General features: G+C 40.5%; 2 protein-coding genes across 2 annotated transcripts; both read right to left on the minus strand.

Moving 5' to 3' along the window:
- Positions 1-276: 276 nt before the first annotated feature.
- LOC113008458 (uncharacterized) lies at positions 277-4,408 on the minus strand. The gene is made up of 6 exons (XM_026145891.1): positions 4,293-4,408; positions 3,266-3,536; positions 3,020-3,157; positions 2,459-2,590; positions 2,299-2,330; positions 277-985 (listed from the first exon to the last, which is right to left on the minus strand). Exons 1-6 carry the CDS (start codon positions 4,314-4,316, stop codon positions 710-712), a joined length of 873 nt encoding a protein of 290 aa, XP_026001676.1. The 5' UTR covers positions 4,317-4,408; the 3' UTR covers positions 277-709.
- Positions 4,409-6,470: 2,062 nt separating this feature from the next.
- LOC113008175 (protein FAM171B-like) lies at positions 6,471-20,360 on the minus strand. Its single transcript, XM_026145413.1, has 8 exons — positions 20,038-20,360; positions 12,007-12,240; positions 11,299-11,391; positions 11,049-11,207; positions 9,461-9,631; positions 9,231-9,347; positions 8,907-9,027; positions 6,471-7,820 (listed from the first exon to the last, which is right to left on the minus strand). The coding sequence occupies exons 1-8, from the start codon at positions 20,216-20,218 to the stop codon at positions 6,941-6,943; spliced, it is 1,956 nt and encodes a 651-aa protein (XP_026001198.1). The 5' UTR covers positions 20,219-20,360; the 3' UTR covers positions 6,471-6,940.
- Positions 20,361-20,985: the final 625 nt, after the last annotated feature.

The raw sequence follows: 20,985 nt of genomic DNA on the forward strand, positions 1-20,985 counted from the left end.
AGGCCCTGGGGTAGATTATGAAGAGTCTCCACTATAGCAGAATACAACATTACCCAAGAGGGGAAAACTTGTAGTGATGGATTACTGTTTCAACGGGGATGGAAAGCACAGTCAGAATAACCAATGTGTATTCTGCTATTAAATTAGAGCTCGGCAATTATTAATGGATAACCTGGATATTAGTAGGATACTTTTAAATGGTTTGAAATGCTATGCACTGAAACTACAGCAACATAGTTTTATTATTACTGAAAGAAAAATGTTTAAAAAGCAGTGTGAGAAGTAGTTTCATTTTATTCCATTAAACACTCAACTTTTGTGAAACTTCATGTGTGCTGTAACATCTGTGTTCTCTTCAGTAGTAGTTAAAACTCTACTAACAATATAAACATATTTCATGCTGTCACCTGGTGCCCATACATAGCTATAACACGTATACAACCAATCTCAGTGTATCATCTACAAACTACCAAGACAAAATCATTTCACATGCTTCATTTTTAATTCCTTAAGATTTAGTATGAAACTCTGAGGATAGTCTTTACTTCAGTGCCCTGTTTTGAAAAGCAGAAGGGTATATCTCACACAGTTACATCAAAATTGTGGGAATGTGCAAGTGTGTATATACACTGCTCAAAAAATTAAATTCCCTTTACCATTATTTAATTTCATCCTAGCTAAAAAAAAAATACATATGATCTGATCTCAGTTACTTTATAATGTTTTTCAGTTGTGGATACGTTGCATCAACTTCAGGATCTTTAAGAATCTGGAGAAACTGATCGGAGGTCTCTTCACCTTTACTCATCAGAAGATCTATCAGGTTGGTAACAGTTTGTTCTGGGTTAGAGGAGTGCTTCAGATTTCCATATTGTCTGGGAGAGAGGATTCCTTTGGCATGCACACACTGCAGAATAAAGACATCCCCCATCAGGCAGTTAATGAGTTCCACCTTGTGCTCCTTGATCTTTCTCACAGCAGGACCCTGAAAAAGATGACAGTGTATTGTTGATTAGTCTGAAGTAAATGTATTTTTTTTTTCTAGGCATTTGTATAAATTCTTGATTTTTTTTCTTTTTTTCACTGGTGCCATGTATTCCTCTTTTATCCATGCCAAACTACATTATTAATTACATTTAAAGGAAAATATTTTTCCAGCAAAATACTGAAAGACTGAAAAGTCCAGGTGAGGAGGCTTAATTCACAAAACTTCAGTCCAGAAAAAACAAATTCACCTGTGTGATTAACTGTTTTCACTATTTTTATTATGGAAATGTTATTTATAAAATTTATTAAAAAACTCTATATATTCACTTGCTGAATGCAGAAGGTGTTCCACCATGTTGTTGTGTTAAATCAAAAGTCAAAACAGTCCTCTCCCAGGAGATTTTAGAGCATGCTTCCACCTGCTGACAAGCTTTATGGAAATGACAATTTCATTTTTCAGCAGGACTTGGCACCTGACCACAGTGCCACAACTCCTATTAAATGACTTGCCAACCGTGATACTATTGTGCTCGACTGGCCAGCCAACTCGCCACACCTGCACCTCATCTTTGGGATAACACCAAACGGAAGTTGAGAAACACCCAAATCAACAGAGAACTGCGAAGGTCACTACCAGGCTTTGGGAACACCCAGCTGAGCTAAATGTCACCCTGCACTGAGCCACTTATTTTGAAGCAGCTCCAACCATGTACCGAGTGGATAAATGCACTCTTTTGTAACAAATCCTTTTTTGACTGACTTTAGACAATATTCTAATCATTTGAGATGCTCTAATTTGTGATTCTTAATGAGCTTTGACCTAAAATTATCACAAAAAGCTTGAAATGTTTCACTTTACATGTTATATCGGTCGAATTTACCTTTTAGAATGAAATGACAAAAATGAACATTCAAATTTTTATATGTTTACAATGATACACTGAGGAGGGCAAATCAGTCTTCTCAGGAAGAATAAACCATGCCCTATAACCATGCCAGTACCGTGGCACATTTAGGAGAAAGAGCTGCATAAGGTAACAAATTCTAAAAACAAAAAATACACTTTGACCTCACAAGTGATTGTGTGCCAGATCATTGGCCAACTAAGAAAATATTACAATTGTTCATTTGAGGTAAGACCTACTATGTGCAATATTTACTAAAACTGTAGGATATCCGTTTTTTCCCCCTGTTTGTGTAGGAAGCATAACTTTAACTTCAACTGACTTATCCCAAAACCATCAATACCATCTTGTGTCAGTGAACACCTCTATGTGTGTTCTTGCCAGTAGCACTATTCTTGTACTGTACCTCAGGAGGTGGCTGTGTGTCCTCTACCATACCTGAGAAAAACCATCAGGAATTACTTACTTTCCAAAAGTCTTTTTTTAATCTTGCATAATTTGATTTATGAATTACAGACTAACAAAAAGCAACAACAATAATTACACATTTAAGGTCAAAATATTACCTGTGTTTTCTTGTGGTGCATTCACACTCACTGAGAAATTTATACACTCATCAACATGGACACCTGATATTTTATCAGCACATATAACACCGCCGCCACTTGCAGTGAGATCTGCTTGGGGTTTAATATTTCCTGTAAGAAGCAGAAAAAATAAGAAGAAAAAATTAATTTCCAGCTTGTTGTAATAAAATCTATATAAAAAGACTCAAACTGAAAACAAACTTGAAATATGTTTGAAAATAGCTACTGACTCAACTGAAATACAGCAAAATAGCTGTTTCACTGCTTGTATAATAATGAACTACTACCAAACCAAATTAACTTCAAATTCACTCAAATCGTTTTTATTCCCTATCCTGATGCTTGGTTTGAGCTTCAGCAGCTTGTCTTGAACATGTCTACTTGCCTTAATGCACTGAGATGCTGCCATGTGACTGGCTGAGTAGATGTTTGTATTGACAAGCAGTTGAAAAGGTGTACCTAATATAAAGTGTTAATGAGTGCATTTAATGGTTTCCCTTATATGATTCCACATAGAAAAAAATATAAAAAACCTCTTACCAGACAAACTGCTGTCTGCCGGCTGGCTTACTGTTTGAATGTTAATTGAAATGTTTTTTGCAGTTGTGTTTGTAATTTCTCTGCAGGACACAACACTGCTACCATCAGCAAACATGCTTGGAGTGGATGAACCTGGAACTATAAAATAGACATATATATGAATAATGTAATCTCAGCTTTCCTTTGGTGGTAATCTCACAGGCCGAGGCTCATTTTCGGCCCAGACCACACGGGACTTTCACACACCTTCAGCTTCAGTGACGAAAAACTGCTTCAGTTGTGGGAAGTGTCCTTGGTGCTTCCTCAGAGTGTCAATAAAGTTCTGACAGGTATCTTCTCCTTTTTGAATGATTATTTCCAAAAGTTCTCTCATCTGCTCTGAACCACTGCTTTGCTTTATTACCTTTTTATATTCATTCACGGATAGGATATCCCCGCAGTGCTCCAGGATGTACTCAGGGTCACTCGAAAGCCATACGCACAGTCTGTTGAGCTGTGAGTTTAGTTTGTCCGTGGCCTGAAATAGTGCAGACATACTTTGTGGAATTCAACGTTTTTCTTGAGCATGACACAGACTTTAACGCAGTTCGTGTGAGAGACTCAGACTTGTTTGTCCGGATGTGGGTCTGCGTGCATCATACATAGTGAGCTTTTTTTTTTTTTTTTTTTTTTTTAGCGGTGTTACTATTTCCGAACTTTGAACGGTTTTATCTTTGGCGTAAAATGAAAACTATTCAAACGGAATCGAAAGTGTTTTACTGGGTTAGCGTAATATCAAGGGTCACGTGCTCTGCCCGATTTGGTACTAAATGAATAAACTCAAAACCTCACAAGTAAAGATTCTGGTACCATGCTGGGAAGAAGCTTCTTCTGCTATAATGGTGCCTTTAAGGACTTCTCTTAAAATATGTGCCACATATGGAATAGATTACATGGCAATAGATTGCGTAATTTTCTGTGCGTAAAGGACCAAGCCGTTTACGCCTCTGTACATGCAAACTATTTACAGAGCCTTTACAGAGTAGTGTCTGTCTGTCTCACTACTCCACAAAAGTGAAGGGAGTTAACCCCGAAGGAGGATAAACTTCGGCCCTGGAGGAAGCATCTCCCCTCGCGTCTCCCGACCACGGTCAGGGGACTGACGGCGAGGAATGGTTACAGTAGTATGTATAGGCTAAAATAAAACCGATGTTTCTTAATGCATATCAAGTCGAAATAATATCACTGGTAGAATTACATGGACTGCATTACATGGCAAATACGTGCTGCTTACCTTTGTTGACAGAAATTCAGTCATGACTTGACTCTAAAGCGAGCGATTAAAGTTTAGCAGGAAAAGGAAGGGCCAGGGCTTTTTGTGGTTGTCGTTCTGTGAAATAAAAAAAGTTTCGTTACTTCCTGATTCTGTTGACGTGGCATGCAAACACATCGACAGGCATGCGAACTACAGTATAATACTGGTAACACACAGGCAGCATACTCACATGCCCAGTTAGGATCCCAGCTGGCCCATCTTTAGTTTTCCCCATTGTAAATAAGATGTGAGACAGTTTAGGTTCAGACTACTTTATGAAATCAAACTGAACACAACTTAGAAATCTTGAGAAAATAAACAGCCTGCTTCATCAGAATGGCCTTGTTGATGATGTGACCACATGCTGTTTTTGGAGTTTAAAAAATGTCATAAATGTGCTTAACTCCGGCTGAGCATACTCAGAACTGACTGAGCTGACTGATCAGCTGCTCAGAGTGAGGCTGGGTTTGTTAAGGTGCTTTCTGAAAGTCCAATTTTATTCTAATTTTACATTTTGCAAAATAATCCAAGAATCAGATTGTGCTGTGTTTGGCTATTGATTGATTTATTGCGTAGTGTTAATTACTCGTTTTTGTTGTTTTGAGGTTTCTCTTCTTTTAAGGTGAAATTAGAATCAGCAGACTAACTGGTGGGTTACAACTGTGGTCAAGGTCTCTGTTGCTCAGACTGGTATCGAATCCTATCAGAGCTCAGCTGCTTATGTGAATTATGAAATGTACCAATCACGCTGCCTCTTTCTAACTCCCTGTTTCATAAATGTAGATTCTACCTTATGTCAGGTACATGGCGGGTTACAAAGGTGAGCTTCATGAGTCTGATCCCTTCTCTCGGTGTGCATTGTTGCTCCTTGTTGCAAATATGTGCAGTGTTGAGCCACCTTCTCTTTCTTTATATGTTGCTAAGAAAATGGGAAGTAGGTGCAGCAAGCATTTTTCTGCCTTCTGTTCTGTCCTCCTGCAAGATGACACTGCTTCAATAGTGTTGAGGTCCATGTAGGTGATATTAAGGTGTTTTATAGTTGTAGATACTCACTGTTGTACCTCTCTCCTCTCCGTATAAGTTGGCACTTTGAACTAAAACAAACATCACAACATAAAACTTGTTGGACTAATTTTCAGAATAGTTCTTGTGTAAAATTGCATACCTCGGCCTTTTCTCAAGAATGGCTCCTTCCACTGCAACCATTTCTGATGAGGTTTTAGTGAAAAGCAGATAGAACAACTGAAAGGACAGATGCATCTCAGGACCTTATTTTTATCTTGATTCCTAGTTTAGCAGCCTAAAACATCATCTGAGAATGGTCGGATGTATGAGACTGGATTGAAAATGAGTGAAAACGCAGCCAATGTCCAAAAAAAAGGAAAAATAACATGAAAGTCTGGCTCCTTGGGACGTCAGCCAGTGATGGTTTCTAACAATTGGCTCAAAATTGTGAATGTATATGTTCTGAATTATATCTATAACTCAGCATTTTTAGAATAGAGAGAGTGATGAAAGGCAAAGGCAAAATGTTTTAACTTGTTTTTCTGTTTCTGTTTTAGCAGTTTAGCTGTTTTCAGATCTGTAATTTTAAATCGAACATATTATGACCACCCTTACTTTAAACCTTTCCTTTGTGTGTTTCAGGGCTTTAGTGGCTTGAGCCAAAAGGCAATATCTGGGCTCTGTATTGGCCCTTTCTTCTTCCTTCCTGCTTCACATGGACCTGTTTGCCCTCACACCCTGTGTTCCACTTGTTTTTCTATTGCTATTTGTAATTCACTGTATTTACAACACTCACATCTCCACACACATGCATACCCTAAAGGAGTGTTCACCTTTTGTCATGGCTCAAAGTTGCCAGGTTGTGACAGTACTGGCTATTATCGAGGTGTTAGCTAGCACTGTTGCTTCCCAGCAACAAGACTGAATCCAGCCTGGAGCCTGTCTGTGAGAGCTCTGGCTTGTCTTTTTGGTACATGGGTTCCTCCCACAGTCCAAACACCTGCATGGGGTTTGGTCCACTGGTGATCCTGAACAGGCTGAGAGTGTGAATGTTTGTCTGTCTCCGTGTTAGTGCTGAGACTGATTAGTGACCTGTCCCGGGTTTACCCCACCTCCCACTGTGACTTGAATAAGTAGAAAAAAATGGATGCATGTATTTTTCCTGCATTAACACAGAAACAAACATGTGGATTTACACGACTTCTCCCTCTGATTTTCCCTCTGATAAACAAACAAAATCTTTTAAACATCACCAGGTTCTGGTATTTTATATCACATTAGCAATTTACATGAAAACAGAAATATGTAACACAAAATAAATGAATATACAACATCTTACTATAATATTATACATTAGTCTTTGAGTGCATACACATGTTAGAAGCTGTTAAAAGCACATGTATTGTTACATCCACAGCGAACGATCACCAAGTCCATACGCTCTGTTGTGAAATGTGGACTCTTCTAGATGTACAGTAGCTGAAATGCAGACATTATGAGGTCTTATGGCAGAAATGCACTGAATCTCATGAATAACATACATAATTCCCCTGTGATACAAACGTGATGCTGTTCATTAACAAACTTGGAGCGATATGGGTGATAAGGCTGTTAGAGATGAGTCACTGTGCAGACGTATGTTTACTGCTCGATGCGCTTTTGACAAAAGTAGCGTTTCGCTCCAGCGTTACCGCCCTCCTGCCAGACGTCTGGTTCAGTTCACTCATGTCCACCCCAGAGTCTAAACTGGTCTCTCGACTCTCGACTGGTCTCCGTCTCCTCTGTTGCTCTGACACAGCGTAATGGATCTCAGCTGCAGGCTTGCCCTCCAGTGAGACAAACCAGGCCCGAGGAGGCTGAAGTGAGGAGATATTGGATTGTCCGTGCACCGAGTGCCTGCTGTCCAAGATTTTATGTAACGTCCCGGGCACTGACACTGACTCTGGGAGCCTGGATGTGTTGGTGGAGGTTGCTGTCTGGGAGCCACCTGAAGCTCCAAGCTTGTCTTCAGTTTCTGCTGCCTGGTGCTGGGTCTCAGGCGGACCTTTTGTCTGTGTCTGGGTGAAGTTTTCTTTACTCAAAGGCTCTGTGGCAGCACCATTTGAAGCCCCTGCACGGGGCAGGGTGGCTGACTTGCTCCACTGGGCCTCCTCTGGTTGCTCCTCTAAATGGAAGAAAGCTGGAGTGTGAAGAATTGCAACAGGCTGGTTGTAGAAAAACAAATTATCTGTCAGAGATACAGAAACTCTTTGTTCTGAAGTCTTGTGTGAACACGTCAAATCGTTCAGGTCCGTGTTCAGATCATTCTCCAGCATAATGGCCACAGCACTGGTGTTGGCTATGAAAGAAGCATTGTGTCTACTGTCCCTCTTTTCTTCAGGTTGCTGGTCCTGTGAATGAGAAGCTTTCCCTTCAAAGAGATCATCATCACATGTCGAAGTTTTTTGGTCTTTTGTCGTCACTGGTAGGATCTTTGCTGCTTTAGTTTCACCAGAGGAACACCTGCAGGTAAACCAGGACATTAGTAAATGATTATTTGGGTAAATTTAAGATTAATTTTTTATTCTTTAAAGGAATACGCCACAGAAAACTATCAACAGCTCGTCCCTGATAGTCCTATTGAGCCCAGCAAGTGTGTAAAGGGCAAAGGTTTATGATACACGCGTCATTACCTGTATTATGCAGAACTGGGTGATGCTACATGACCACAGTATGAATATTTGATAGAGGGTTTTCAGTGAAATATTCACTTAAAAGTATATTGTGACTTCTAAGTGATAGCCCATATAGGACATGGTTATACTGAAAGTTAGAGATTGGACAGCACTTTTGAATTAGTGAGCCTTTGTGTGAAGGTTTTTGTTCTGGTCACTATGATCATGTAATTGCAATGTGCATGACATGACAGCGGAGTTGCTGTAAGTAAACTATTGTTCATATCTTTATGATTCAGGGAGTTTGTCTAAGTCTAAGAATATTTTAACCTTCCAGCCATTTTCACTCCTTTGTCATAACATTGTCATTATTAACAAAAGTAAAGCAGCTCAGTGGGCCAAACTGGGATACTTTGTCAGAACTCCAGGCCTCAAGGGTTGATGTGCTGCAGGTTTTAGATGTATCCTTGATCCAACACAACTGATTCAAATGGCTAAATTAACTCCTCAACATGTCTCAAAGTTCTCCAGAGGCCTGGTAATGAACTAGTCATTTGATTCAGGTGTATTGACCCAGGGTGTTATTGTTGGAGTTGCCCAACCCTGTCTGAGATCTCCCTATTGTGAAAATAAAGGACTAAAGGATTCTGCTACATTGCAAAATCCCATCGAAGAGCACAAAGCATTGACCCAGAGCAACTCTGATCCACAGAGTTCCCACATGAAAACCTGCAGGACCCAAATGACCCACTGCAAACATCCTGATACGAGGCATTAAAGGACTTCGCCACAGGTTTCAGGTCCACATCTCAGTAGGTCAGAGCTGATGTGTTGGCGCAGGTGGCTCCTACACAGTATACGGCAGGTGGCTCTAATGTTGTAGTTGGATCTGGTATAGTTTAGTATAAAAGTATTTTTTCTCTTTTCTTTTTACCTGCAATAACATAACCCAACCAGAAGAGAGATGATAATAACGAGTGTCCCTCCAAAGAGAACCATCAGGAAAAAGGAATGCCGTATGATGAAGTCAATGGGAATGGCAAGTTCAAAGAAACCTGAAGAAGATCAGAAGGAGGACTTTTAGAGAGTCCAGAATAGAAAACATAAAATGTGATCAAATATGTAATAATATGTAATATTAGTCGCTGCCTTCCAAGGTTGTGAATAATGAAATTAATACAATGATAAAATCCAATTTTATTAATTATTCCAGTGCAGAAAATATCTGAAAGTCTGTACTGCTAAAAGTGACTTTTACCTCTGTTAGATGACACAGGTGCTGCGATCCAGTAGCCGAGATGAGGAGCTGTGAAAGTCCACACAAGACTTCCATCTACTGATGTCACCTTTCCTAATCCTTTTCTCATCCATGCCCCTGAAGAGACCCAGCAACCCTTTTACACTTATATCCTCTTTTCTCGCACTTATGTTAATGACTTATCAGATGAGTGGGGCGTTAGTATGTGTGTGATTATGATTTCTACTCACCAGTGGTCTGGTTAAAGAACCAGGCTGGAATAACACTCGAAGACTGAAGTCCAAAGCTGTCGGGAATGTTGAGGTTCATCTGCACAGGCCCAGTCACATGTAACTCCGTGTCTCCTGAGAAAAGCTGCACGCTGACAGCTGCCACCGGGCTTAACTCCACACTGACGTATCCTAGAGGACATTAATAAATGTGTAAGAGAAGAGCAGGTTATTATGTGCCCTGGGCAAATTTAGCTCCGACAGCTTTGTTTTTCTTTTCTTGAATAAAAGGTTCATGTAATAATACTTTAGTGTAATACAGCTTTGGTATTGTAGTTTAGTACTGCTTAAATCTGTGTAGAACTTATAAATAATTGTTACCCATTCAAAACTCATGTAACTGTGTAAAGGCCTTAACTGCTTCAAGCCAAAATTTCACGTGTATTTGTCTTTAGAACCACAAGATGGTGCCAAAGTTCATCATGTGAAGGAAAACAAATTCCGTTTTAAGGCAATTTCAAAAACTCCCTCAAAAAAATATATGTGACAAGTAGAAAGTTTGTTTTTATGTTCTTGTGCGGCTCTTCTTGTACTCATGTATTCCCTTTTTGTGCCCCAGTACTTGTCTTCACGCTGTTACTTTCATTTCAACTGCCGTTCTGTCTGTCTGCTAATCATCTGTGGGTTTCAGTGGGAGTGCATCCACAGATCAGCATCCAACGTCTTTTAGATCACACGTTTCTTTTGAGGCTGCCATGTGTAGTAATGTGTCACTTCACATCACTTTTTCCACAACACGAAATTAAAAAATAACTCAAGGAAACTCGATCAATCGTCTCCTGCCGACTTTACCCAGTTAAAAGTAGTTTCCCGGCCTTTGTTGGAGCTGCATTTCATTTTCTGTTTCGTTTCCATGATATTCTGTCAAAATATGCATAGCTTGTGGCTTTGTGGTGACCATTTTACACACTGGTCATAGCGTAGGTCATAGCATAACTTTTTAAATGAATCAACGAAATGTCCATCCAGGGTCAAAAGGAGGGCTGGAGCTTCTCCCAGCTGTCACGGGGCAAAACGTATGGTGCACCTCGGTGTCTACTGTTGCTCCAGTATGAATGCCAAAGTATTCTTTGGAAAGATACTGAACCTTGAGTTGTTCCTGATGGGTTTCAGAGTGTGAATGTGTGTGAATGTTAGATAGAAAGCACTTAGGCATAGAAAAATGTGCTCCTATGAATGAGACTCATAGTATAAAGTGCTTTGAGTGCTCAAGCATGGTAGAAAAGTACTGTAAAAGAAGCAGTCCATTTACCACAGAGAGCTGGCTCAAAAACACCTATGGTCGGTTTAGAATGAACCTAACCTCATGGGAGGAAGCCCAAGTACCTCCAAAGAACATGCACGCTCCACAACGAGACTCCAGCCACTGCTGGGTTTAAACCCAGGACCTTTTTGCTCTGAAGCAACCACTGCATCACTTCGCTGCCCCAAAATGCAGACATTATGAAGTATAAAGAAAAAAGTAATGAATGCATTGCACCTGTGAGACACCTGGTAATTCTGACTATGCTATTCATGCTTTTGCAGAACAAAAAATACATCTAAATACCAGATTTATTGCTCATGATGCCTCGAGTGGCCAGGAAGCCCCCCTGCTCTGACGTCAGCCTGGGAATGGTCAGGAAGGCTTTAACAGAGGTGATATTACTGCTGTGTGTCAGGTTCAGCAGGGTTTTAGGAAAACTGACCACAGGCTGGGATGAAGCATCTGCAAAATGATACAAAACATTTGTAAGGACATTACATTTCCCAATAACAGAGAACAGGAGCATCAGTGACTTTAACAGCTTATACAGTACCAGATGTTCTCCCAGTGATCAGGACAGAATCCTCAAAAAGCCAGATGTTCCCTTGATTCACACCCTGAAGTGATAATGTCACTGATGAAAATACTACAGTAGTGACAAAGAGAAAAGGAGGAAAGAACCCAAATTAGCATTAGCACACTATGGTTTACTTTTCTTCCACTAGATGGCAGTGTGGGGTTTTTTTATTCTTCAATGCTAATACTGTCCCCTCAAATGATACAAGCAAAGGAAAAAGCCTTTTTCTGGAAGAGGCTTACAGCAACATTAGCTCAGGTTTAAAGAGGTTTCAATTCAAAGCTTTAGTTAAAAGGAAAACTGTAGCATTGAATGTGGAAGAGGAGCAAAAGAAGCAAACACTCCAGATGTGGGTCAAAAAATAATCCCGGACAGATTGCAGCAGCCAGGAAAAGCTAATTAGGTGTCAAATGCAAGAAAGGTGGAGGAACGTTTGGCCTTGCACAAACAGAGAACGTTCGAAAAGAAGTGCGCATGAATCAAAGTGTTTTCCCTGGTTGCTTTTCATGATGAAATAAAACCCCCACAATTCTCTTCTCTCTCTGCAGTGCTGGTGTAAACATGTGACATTCAGCTATAACCAAAGAATAAATGGTTTGAGCTGAGCTAAATTTCAAAATGAGAGCTAGCATGGAAAAAAAAAACATCCACACAATGTGCAAACACCCTGAACAGATGACATACTTGGCATTTTGTCGGTTTTACAAGGCAGCAGTGTGCAAATGTAGCCGTCATGGCAGGCAACAACTGTGAGAAGCATCCCAGTGTGGTAAGGTATGTGAAGCAAGACCCCACCATCCTCCCCAGAAAGAGCTGTTTTGGTCTTGGTGTAGTTGACGTAGACCTCCACCACTGCCTGGCTCAGGTACTGACGACTCAGCACATCATTCACCTGGACCTTCAAGCTGAAGGTAGAACCTGGGGAAAGAAAACCGATAACTGCAGGTTCACAAAATGATGGGAGCATAGTCATGGCTGCAGCTCTGACAAATGTGACACTTTACATCTGCAAGTTTATAGAAGTTATGATGAGGAGGTAAAAAATATGTAAGAGTGCATCACTGCAACCCCTGAACGAGCAAGTTTCTGATGTTCTCTGAACAAAATGTATCATTTTAAGCTCCATGAACATTAAAAGCTTCAAATACTGAACTTTAATATTTCAGCAGAACAGAGGTGGCTGCAGTGCTAATTAACCTGGACGAGACATTATTGACAAAACAACAAGAAAATTAGTTTACGGAATCCCTCGAGGGCATCAATCAATTAATCCCAGTGGACTGTAAAGATGGGGACACAAATGCTAATATTGAAAGTGGGCAATTAGTCCAGCAAAGCATGCAGTCACAGCAACATTTTGCCACATCAGCATGCAGACAGCTGCCTAGGGTACATATTTTCAATACTGTAATTCTCGTGAGAGTCTCCTAATCATTAAATGTTTCAAGCAGCAGCCACAGAATCCCATTTAGGCACCTTACTCAATTAGCCACTTTCACACTGAACACCGAGGCCCAATAAAAAGGTTAATGGAGACTTCTAAAGGGCAATGTGTTGCATAACAATACAAAATACTCAGTAATCCATCACAGCCAAACAAGAATCACTGACTAAAGGATGAAGCCGATGCATTAAGCTACACTAATCAAAATATTTATTTAAGCATTGGATTAAATCCATAACACGATTAGATTAGAGTATTTTAGCCTCTTTTAGCTGTTTATTTTTGTTTTAAATCCTCAATACGCAGCCTTGCATACAAGGTCATGTTTAGAGAGACAGTGCTTGATAAAGCCCCGCCCACCCTGGTGAAGAAAACGATTCATGGCTCCCGGCTGCTTTCGTTTTATGCCAACGTATCTCCTTGTCAATTCTGTCTTCTACAGTGAATGCATACAAAATATATATTTAGGCACCTAGGTAAGGTGAGGTAACTTTATTCATACCCATGGGTAAGTTAAATTTGCTTTACGGAAAAAAATGATAGCATTTGGCATCCCTTCAAAAACACAAATACCTAATAAATATAAACCTCACTGTAGCACATGTAAATCAGGGTGGAAAATAAGTATTTGGTCAATAACAAAAATACAACTCAATACTTTGTAACATAACCTTTGTTGGCAATAACAGAGGTCAAACGTTTACTATAGGTCTTTACCAGGTTTGCACACACAGTAGCTGGTATTTTGGCCCATTCCTCCATGCAGATCTTCTCGAGAGCAGTGATGTTTTGGGGCTGTCGCCGAGCAACACGGACTTTCAACTCCCGCCACAGATTTTCTATGGGGTTGAGGTCTGGAGACTGGCTAGGCCACTCCAGGACTTTCAAATGCTTCTTACGGAGCCACTCCTTTGTTGCCCGGGCGGTGTGTTTTGGATCATTGTCATGTTGGAAGACCCAGCCTCGTTTCATCTTCAAAGTTCTCACTGATGGAAGGAGGTTTTGGCTCAAAATCTCACGATACATGGCCCCATTCATTCTGTCCTTAACACGGATCAGTCGTCCTGTCCCCTTGGCAGAAAAACAGCCCCATAGCATGATGTTTCCACCCCCATGCTTCACAGTAGGTATGGTGTTCTTGGGATGCAACTCAGTATTCTTCTTCCTCCAAACACGACGAGTTGAGTTTATACCAAAAAGTTCTACTTTGGTTTCATCTGACCACATGACATTCTCCCAATCCTCTGCTGTATCATCCATGTGCTCTCTGGCAAACTTCAGACGGGCCTGGACATGCACTGGCTTCAGCAGCGGAACACGTCTGGCACTGCGGGATTTGATTCCCTGCCGTTGTAGTGTGTTACTGATGGTGACCTTTGTTACTTTGGTCCCAGCTCTCTGCAGGTCATTCACCAGGTCCCCCCGTGTGGTTCTGGGATCTTTGCTCACCGTTCTCATGATCATTTTGACCCCACGGGATGAGATCTTGCGTGGAGCCCCAGATCGAGGGAGATTATCAGTGGTCTTGTATGTCTTCCATTTTCTGATGATTGCTCCCACAGTTGATTTTTTCACACCAAGCTGCTTGCCTATTGTAGATTCACTCTTCCCAGTCTGGTGCAGGTCTACAATACTTTTCCTGGTGTCCTTCGAAAGCTCTTTGGTCTTGGCCATGGCGGAGTTTGGAGTCTGACTGTTTGAGGCTGTGGACAGGTGTCTTTTATACAGATGATGAGTTCAAACAGGTGCCATTCATACAGGTAACGAGTGGGGGACAGAAAAGCTTCTTACAGAAGACGTTACAGGTCTGTGAGAGCCAGAGATTTTCCTTGTTTGAGGTGACCAAATACTTATTTTCCACCCTGATTTACCAATAAATTCTTTACAAATCCTACCATGTGAATTCATGGATTTTTTTTTCACATTCTGTCTCTCACAGTTGAAGTGTACCTCTGGTGCAAATTACTGACCTCTGTCATCATTTTAAGTGGGGGAACTTGCACAATCGGTGGCTGACTAAATACTTTTTTGCCCCACTGTATATAGTAATTTAATGTTTCGAATCAAAAACAAAAACAGTTCTTATTTAATTCAGTAACAGCTACAGGGACAAAGCTGTTTTTATAACGCTTATTCCTGCACCTTGGAGATAGAAACCTCCGTCCTGAGGAAAGAAGCTGAAATTCACCCTGTAGAGGATGGGAACCATTTTTAAGGATTGATAAAGTCATCGCTAAACAAGACTGTGGCTCACCTATCAGGTGACTGGACCATCTCACTATCTGATTCAGTGAGTGACTGAGGTCTGACCGAACCATGCCACCAAACAAAAGGATAAAACAGACTCAATAACAGAATGATAAAACAAAGTTCAATTTTTTTGGTCAATGTGGAAATGAGCAAGTTTCCTGAGGCAGTAAAGGTGCTGGTGACCCTTTTTACCAACTGATTTGCAGTTCTGATCAAAGTTCAGTTTTTCATTGATTATGGTGCCAAGATATTTATATGATTGCACTTGCTCTATTTTCTGACTTTTAATTAAGGTGATTCTGACGCCAAGCTCTCATTCACTGCCGGTTGCTGCGTGTGCATGCGCCCAAATGATGTGGTCCATTGGTTAGTCCTGGTAAAAGTCCTTCTGTCAAGACTCAAATTCAGCATTTTTGCTGTCACTATTGTGGCTTCTGAAGCTATTTGTCACTTACACAGAAATCAATTGCTTAGTAATCCTTTTTTTATCCTAATGGGGGGCCATGACTCCCAAAATGAACTTGATGATTTTCCCAGTGAAGTGTGCACTGATGGTGTGACCTCTGTGTAGTGTCTTCTCTGGTCTGCATTCACAACAAAAAGGCAATGGTTAGAATGCTCTCTTTTTAATGTCGTGGGCAATCAGCACAAAATCTCGCAGGAATCCTCCATTATTCTGAGGATTACATTTCCACTTGCAGTGTGATCGTATAGTGGTAAATTTATACAACCAAAATAGAAAAACTTCAACACCATTAACATTGCATGTTAAATTTCCCAAATGAAAGGAATATAGAAATATATTTTAAAGCTGTACATGAAACAATGTAAATTCTCTAAACAGTGTAGCACAGTCACATACCTGCATTCACAACAAAAAGGCAATGGTTAGAATGCTCTCTTTTTAATGTCGTGGGCAATCAGCACAAAATCTAAACGGGAAAGCAACAACAGAGTTAGCTAACTATGCTCCCATTTTGTTTCCTCTCCTCCCAATAAAGAAATCTCACATAAACGTGCACTCAGTTCAACATAAAGACTGGAGAAATGACCCGCAACAAATGATGTATAAACAACAAAAATAATCGGGTCAGACTGTATTACTTTAACAGCCTGCGATATGATTTTTCCTCCCCACGACATTTGCGAATTCCTTACCTCGCAGGAATCCTCCATTATTCTGAGGATTACCCAGAATCCCTTGCCCTTTGTGAATATTGCAGGGTCACTTTTTCGACAGTAGGTGGCGCCAATGTCCCATTTAGCGGGATTTAACTTCAACTCTATTTAACTATGTTACAATGGCACAGATCAAAACAGCCCGAGGCACTCAGATTCTTGTCTTTTTACCATCTTCCCCCCGCTGGAAAATGGAATGGACTTTGCATTTGAGACTGGGAAGCTACAGCCATCTTTTATATACAGTCTATGGTCTGGGCTGCAGTGTGGTCATGCACTTTAAATATCTTTCTGATGGTGGGTACAGAAAAACCACGTCATGTGTCTATAAGTGCAGCCACTAATAAATAAATTTCAATTTTAAACTACTGCATTTGTATAAGTTAATCATTTTGAAAGACGCTTGGTGATTTTTCTTGCAGGAAAATGTGGACAATTAACAAAGTTCAGAGTAACATTTTTATATTAGCAATTTCTTTACCTACAGTAACTCACTAGCATATAGCTAACAGTAACCAGATGGTGCTAAAATAAATATCTGGCACAGATAATCCAATGCATTTTGTTAGATTTAATTATTTACATATTGTAGACTTTTGTGTCTTCCCCTCCAGTGGACATGGTTTCAGAAAATTCTATGAAGCGCTGCACACTTCAGCTCTGCTCGTCACCAAACAGCAGACAAAGTTTGCTACTACCTATTGAGCTGTTACAGATCCACATATCTGCCATGGTGCCTGATTTCGAGCCTTGTTTTCTGTCTCGAATTATCTACGCCTGTGTCTTATTCCCTGAGTTGTTTCCACTTCCCTGATTATCACTTTGTGTATAAATAGTCCTACCCTCCCCTCAGTCCCCTCAGTGAACAGTGTGTGCTGAGCACCCTACCTGATTTCTTCTTTGTATTCTCATTTTGGATTTTATTTTGGACTCTATCAGTCTGCATCATCCCAAATAAAACAGCTCACTTTTGGTTTTAAGTCTGCATCCTGTATGTGGGTCCTCACTCTTGCATTTCCGCACACTATTTTTTCTATATGAGTTGGAGTAACACGTGACAGGTACCTCAGCCTTTCAGATGAATATCAGAGTTGGGTGTGTAAAAAGGCAGCTAGGTGCTAATGCTCATATCGTATTTTGCTAAGTGGCAAAAAAAAATCAATTAATGCATCTTTAAATTGTGACTTTTTCCACAGCCAAGTTCAGCAGTCCAAACACAAGCAGTGGTTCAATGAAGTAAAACAACTCTGTGGATCCATCTTTCTGTCATGGTAGCTTACAAAGCACGAGGATAAAGCAGCACATATTTACTGAAGAAAAAGAAATCAAACGAATGATTGCACAGAATAGCTGTAAACATCTGAGCCCAGTGACCCATATCAAATATAATAAAGCCGCTGAAAAGGAAAATGCTCCATGCAAAGAGCTTACTGTGTACAGATGCAACACTGTGGTAAGAGCTACATTAGCTTCCTTCACCTTATGCACTGTAATAAACACTGTCAACTGAGCTGCACCTCTGGCGTAGCTGGGAAAGTGAGTTTGGGGAGTCGTAAATCTCAACAGCTGGATCATCATCAGTTCTGTAGTTATTTTTCACCATGAGCTCATGAAAATGCCTTCATAACACTTTTTATTAATGGCTAAGTGTTGCTTACTGCCACAGCAGCGATGTAATGCCATAAGCATCTTTCTCTAATGGTGACAAAACCACTCTGACAGCAGCAGCGGATGAAATCGCTGCTGCTTTGATTGCTTATAATCCTGCTTCCAAAGGAGATGCCAAAGGTTTACTGCAAACTCATGAAGCTTTATGCGACCAGCTTTCCCAGTGTTTCACCAAGTGCCAAAGCCAGATAACCACATCAAGCCATATCACTGCCCCGAACAATTCTCTTTGATCAGAGGCAGACAAATGCCCGGAGCTCCTTATTTTCAGCCACAATGAGAAACAAACATGTCCATTTGGGTGTTTTATCATCAACCCACCAAGATACTTACACCAGTGCAGATGGACACGAGGAGGCTTGTGTTGGGAGAGGCAGCCTCCGCTTCATGTGTGTTCCGCCTTAGTGGCCAAGCATAACAGAAGGGGGTCACTAAATCTGTAGTGGAGGTGCTTCGTGCCAGATTACTATAATCTCCCCATTTGGCGAACTGAACCAGGTTTATGAAGTGGGCCGTCTGAGGTCAGTGAGTGCAGATGAGAAATGGATTCCATATTGTGTGTACAATGTGGCTGGAATGGTGTTATCATCCTCCGCGGAAAAGTAATAAAGAATTCCACAAAGCTTTACTTTATAAATATGTGCAGATTTGAAGTGAAATATTAAAGTGGGCGATAATGACTGAAAACTCTGTCTGTGGCTAAATGCTGACACGCATCACCACATTATCACCTTTTTCTTTTTATCAGACATGACAACAACAATCAGAGATCCACAGGAAGGAACGCAAACATGTTGACTGGTCAGTTTTCAGACCAGACAGATGGTCCCACAGGGACTTATCTCTTGTGCCACCCCCACTCTCCCCCACATTTGTCTGTATGTGTTGGAATTAGGCCACATATTCCACTGATGGACGACAACACAATTAAACCTTTTTAATATGTGGGGTACAACAAGCATAAGTCAGCAATATCAAACCGAAGAAAGGTTTAAGACATTAAAAAAAATCACATTGGAGGTTGGGGTTTGGTTAGTGAAGTAGGGGCTGATGTCCTAAAATGGTCATGTTTGTCAAATAATTACAACGTTCCCCGAGGCCGAATGATTAAATCGTTAAGTCTGCCGATCTGCTCGTTCTGAAGGGAACAACAATGAAGACGTTAATCTCAGTGTGGGTGAAGAGGCCATCTGTATTTGTGGGGGTGGGGGGGTGGGGTGTTTTGTTTTTAACTCAAGTGGAAAGTGGGCATTTGTTCCCCCTGAGAGTTTACTTGGAACTGAAGGGACAGGGAAGCTAAGAGGACGTGGTTTTGTCAGGACTCAGCTGCAGGCCTGCAGACGGGGGGAGGGATGGCCAGAGACGACAGCATGCTTGGGTACATTTCCAAGTGTTGTAGTCAACAACACAGACCGGGGGATCATGTGATGGTAATGCACTCCTACATCAGCATGAATAAGTCATGAAATCAGTTGATAAGAGCGAGGTCACAAATCCCTCTTTCAGCTCCTCTGGAAGCAGAAAGTCTGTCACGAAAAGCTCAAGCGTGTCTGCGAGCGAGGGAGAAGAACAGACGAGCTTCCGAATGAGATTCTCCCTTAAATGTCGTGAATTAAAACAGCTCAGCTGGAGACAAATTGAAGAAGTTAAAAAGAAGAATGAGCCTGCTGTAGCGCCAGCAGATGATTTGCATGGAATTATAATCTAGACTGAGCTGATATCGAGAGCTGTCTGAGCTGTATTCCAAGCATGTGTTTGACATGCTTTTTGGCCAAATCCCAGAACACTTTAACATGTTAATACTGTCATAATGTTGTAAATAATGTGCACACGAAATGATCAAATTTGTGCCTGGTGGTGGCGATGCGCTAAAAGGAGACAGATGGAGACACCTTACTCATGAGTTGGCAGCAGGAAGATCCAACATCACTTATTGCTCATGAGCAAATCTGCAGATTTGTGAGAAAATCCTCATACAGATGGTCTAAGCCGGCTCAATAAAGGTTTCTTATAATATGGTACTTGCAGCCTTTTGGGGAAGAAAGATGAAGCATGAATATATAAAAAGAACTGTTAAAAGAAAAGTTATGTTCTCAGGATGTAATGCAGTTCATTTGCTCCTCAAACATTTAACTGAGGACAGAGTGTAAACTTTAAATCGACGTTACACCGACCTGGCCTGGGCTCCAGCGCTTGCTGTTGGAGTTGAAAGGGCTCTTGTTTCCTGGGATCCTGGTTTGAAAAGTTCCCATCATCGGCATGCAGAGGGTGTCCCGCAGCCGGAGTGAACTCAGCCCTTCCACGGCCGCATAAAACCAGCGAGCACAGCAGAGACACGCAAAACAGCAGGCGCATGACTTTCAAAGAGCCTCGTTTTTACTCACCACAGGTCCAGGTTTCATCTACAAAGTACACAAGGACAAAGATGCTCACTCCGCTGCCATCACAACTACTTTTCTGTGAGCCACCCTTCAAACAGCGCAGGAAACTCCGCCCCCTTCCACCGAGAGCCGCTCCATCCATCCATCTAATTTAATGGGTTTAATTCAGTTTTTTATTACATTTTTATTTTTTTGCAAATCAGTTCTTATAAACTTTGACTGACATTATTTTTTTCCAAGGGTTTTTGAAAATTATTATTTTTATCATTATTTATTTATTTATTTATTTAATATAAAGCACAATATTAACCCTAGATATTTCTAAATATTATTTTAAAAAAAGCATATTGTTTTTGAATTAACAATAATAGTAAGAGTTTAATAAATAAATAAAATAGTTTTTATTTGTTTTATTTAACTTTTACGCTGACTGTATTAATTCTATAAGCACTGCAAAATGTTTTTATCTCTTTTATTTATTTACTTATATTTCTTTTTATTCTGATGCACTTTTCAAACTTTTCTTTTATGCATGTGATGTCATCATTACTAATATTGCTAGCATTATTGCTGTTAGTACAAGTACTATTTTTTAACCTTATGTAAAAAATTTCAACAAGACATAAAAACTAAAAACATGAAATGGACAAAATGCGTTGATTTGCACTGACAGATGAGCTTAATTAGCACAGACCAATGTCTAAATGATGTTATAAAAAATATATTTGATTATGTTTTAGA

This window comes from Astatotilapia calliptera, chromosome 16 (genome assembly GCF_900246225.1).
Source record: "Astatotilapia calliptera chromosome 16, fAstCal1.2, whole genome shotgun sequence".
NCBI classification, from domain to species: Eukaryota; Metazoa; Chordata; class Actinopteri; order Cichliformes; family Cichlidae; genus Astatotilapia; species Astatotilapia calliptera.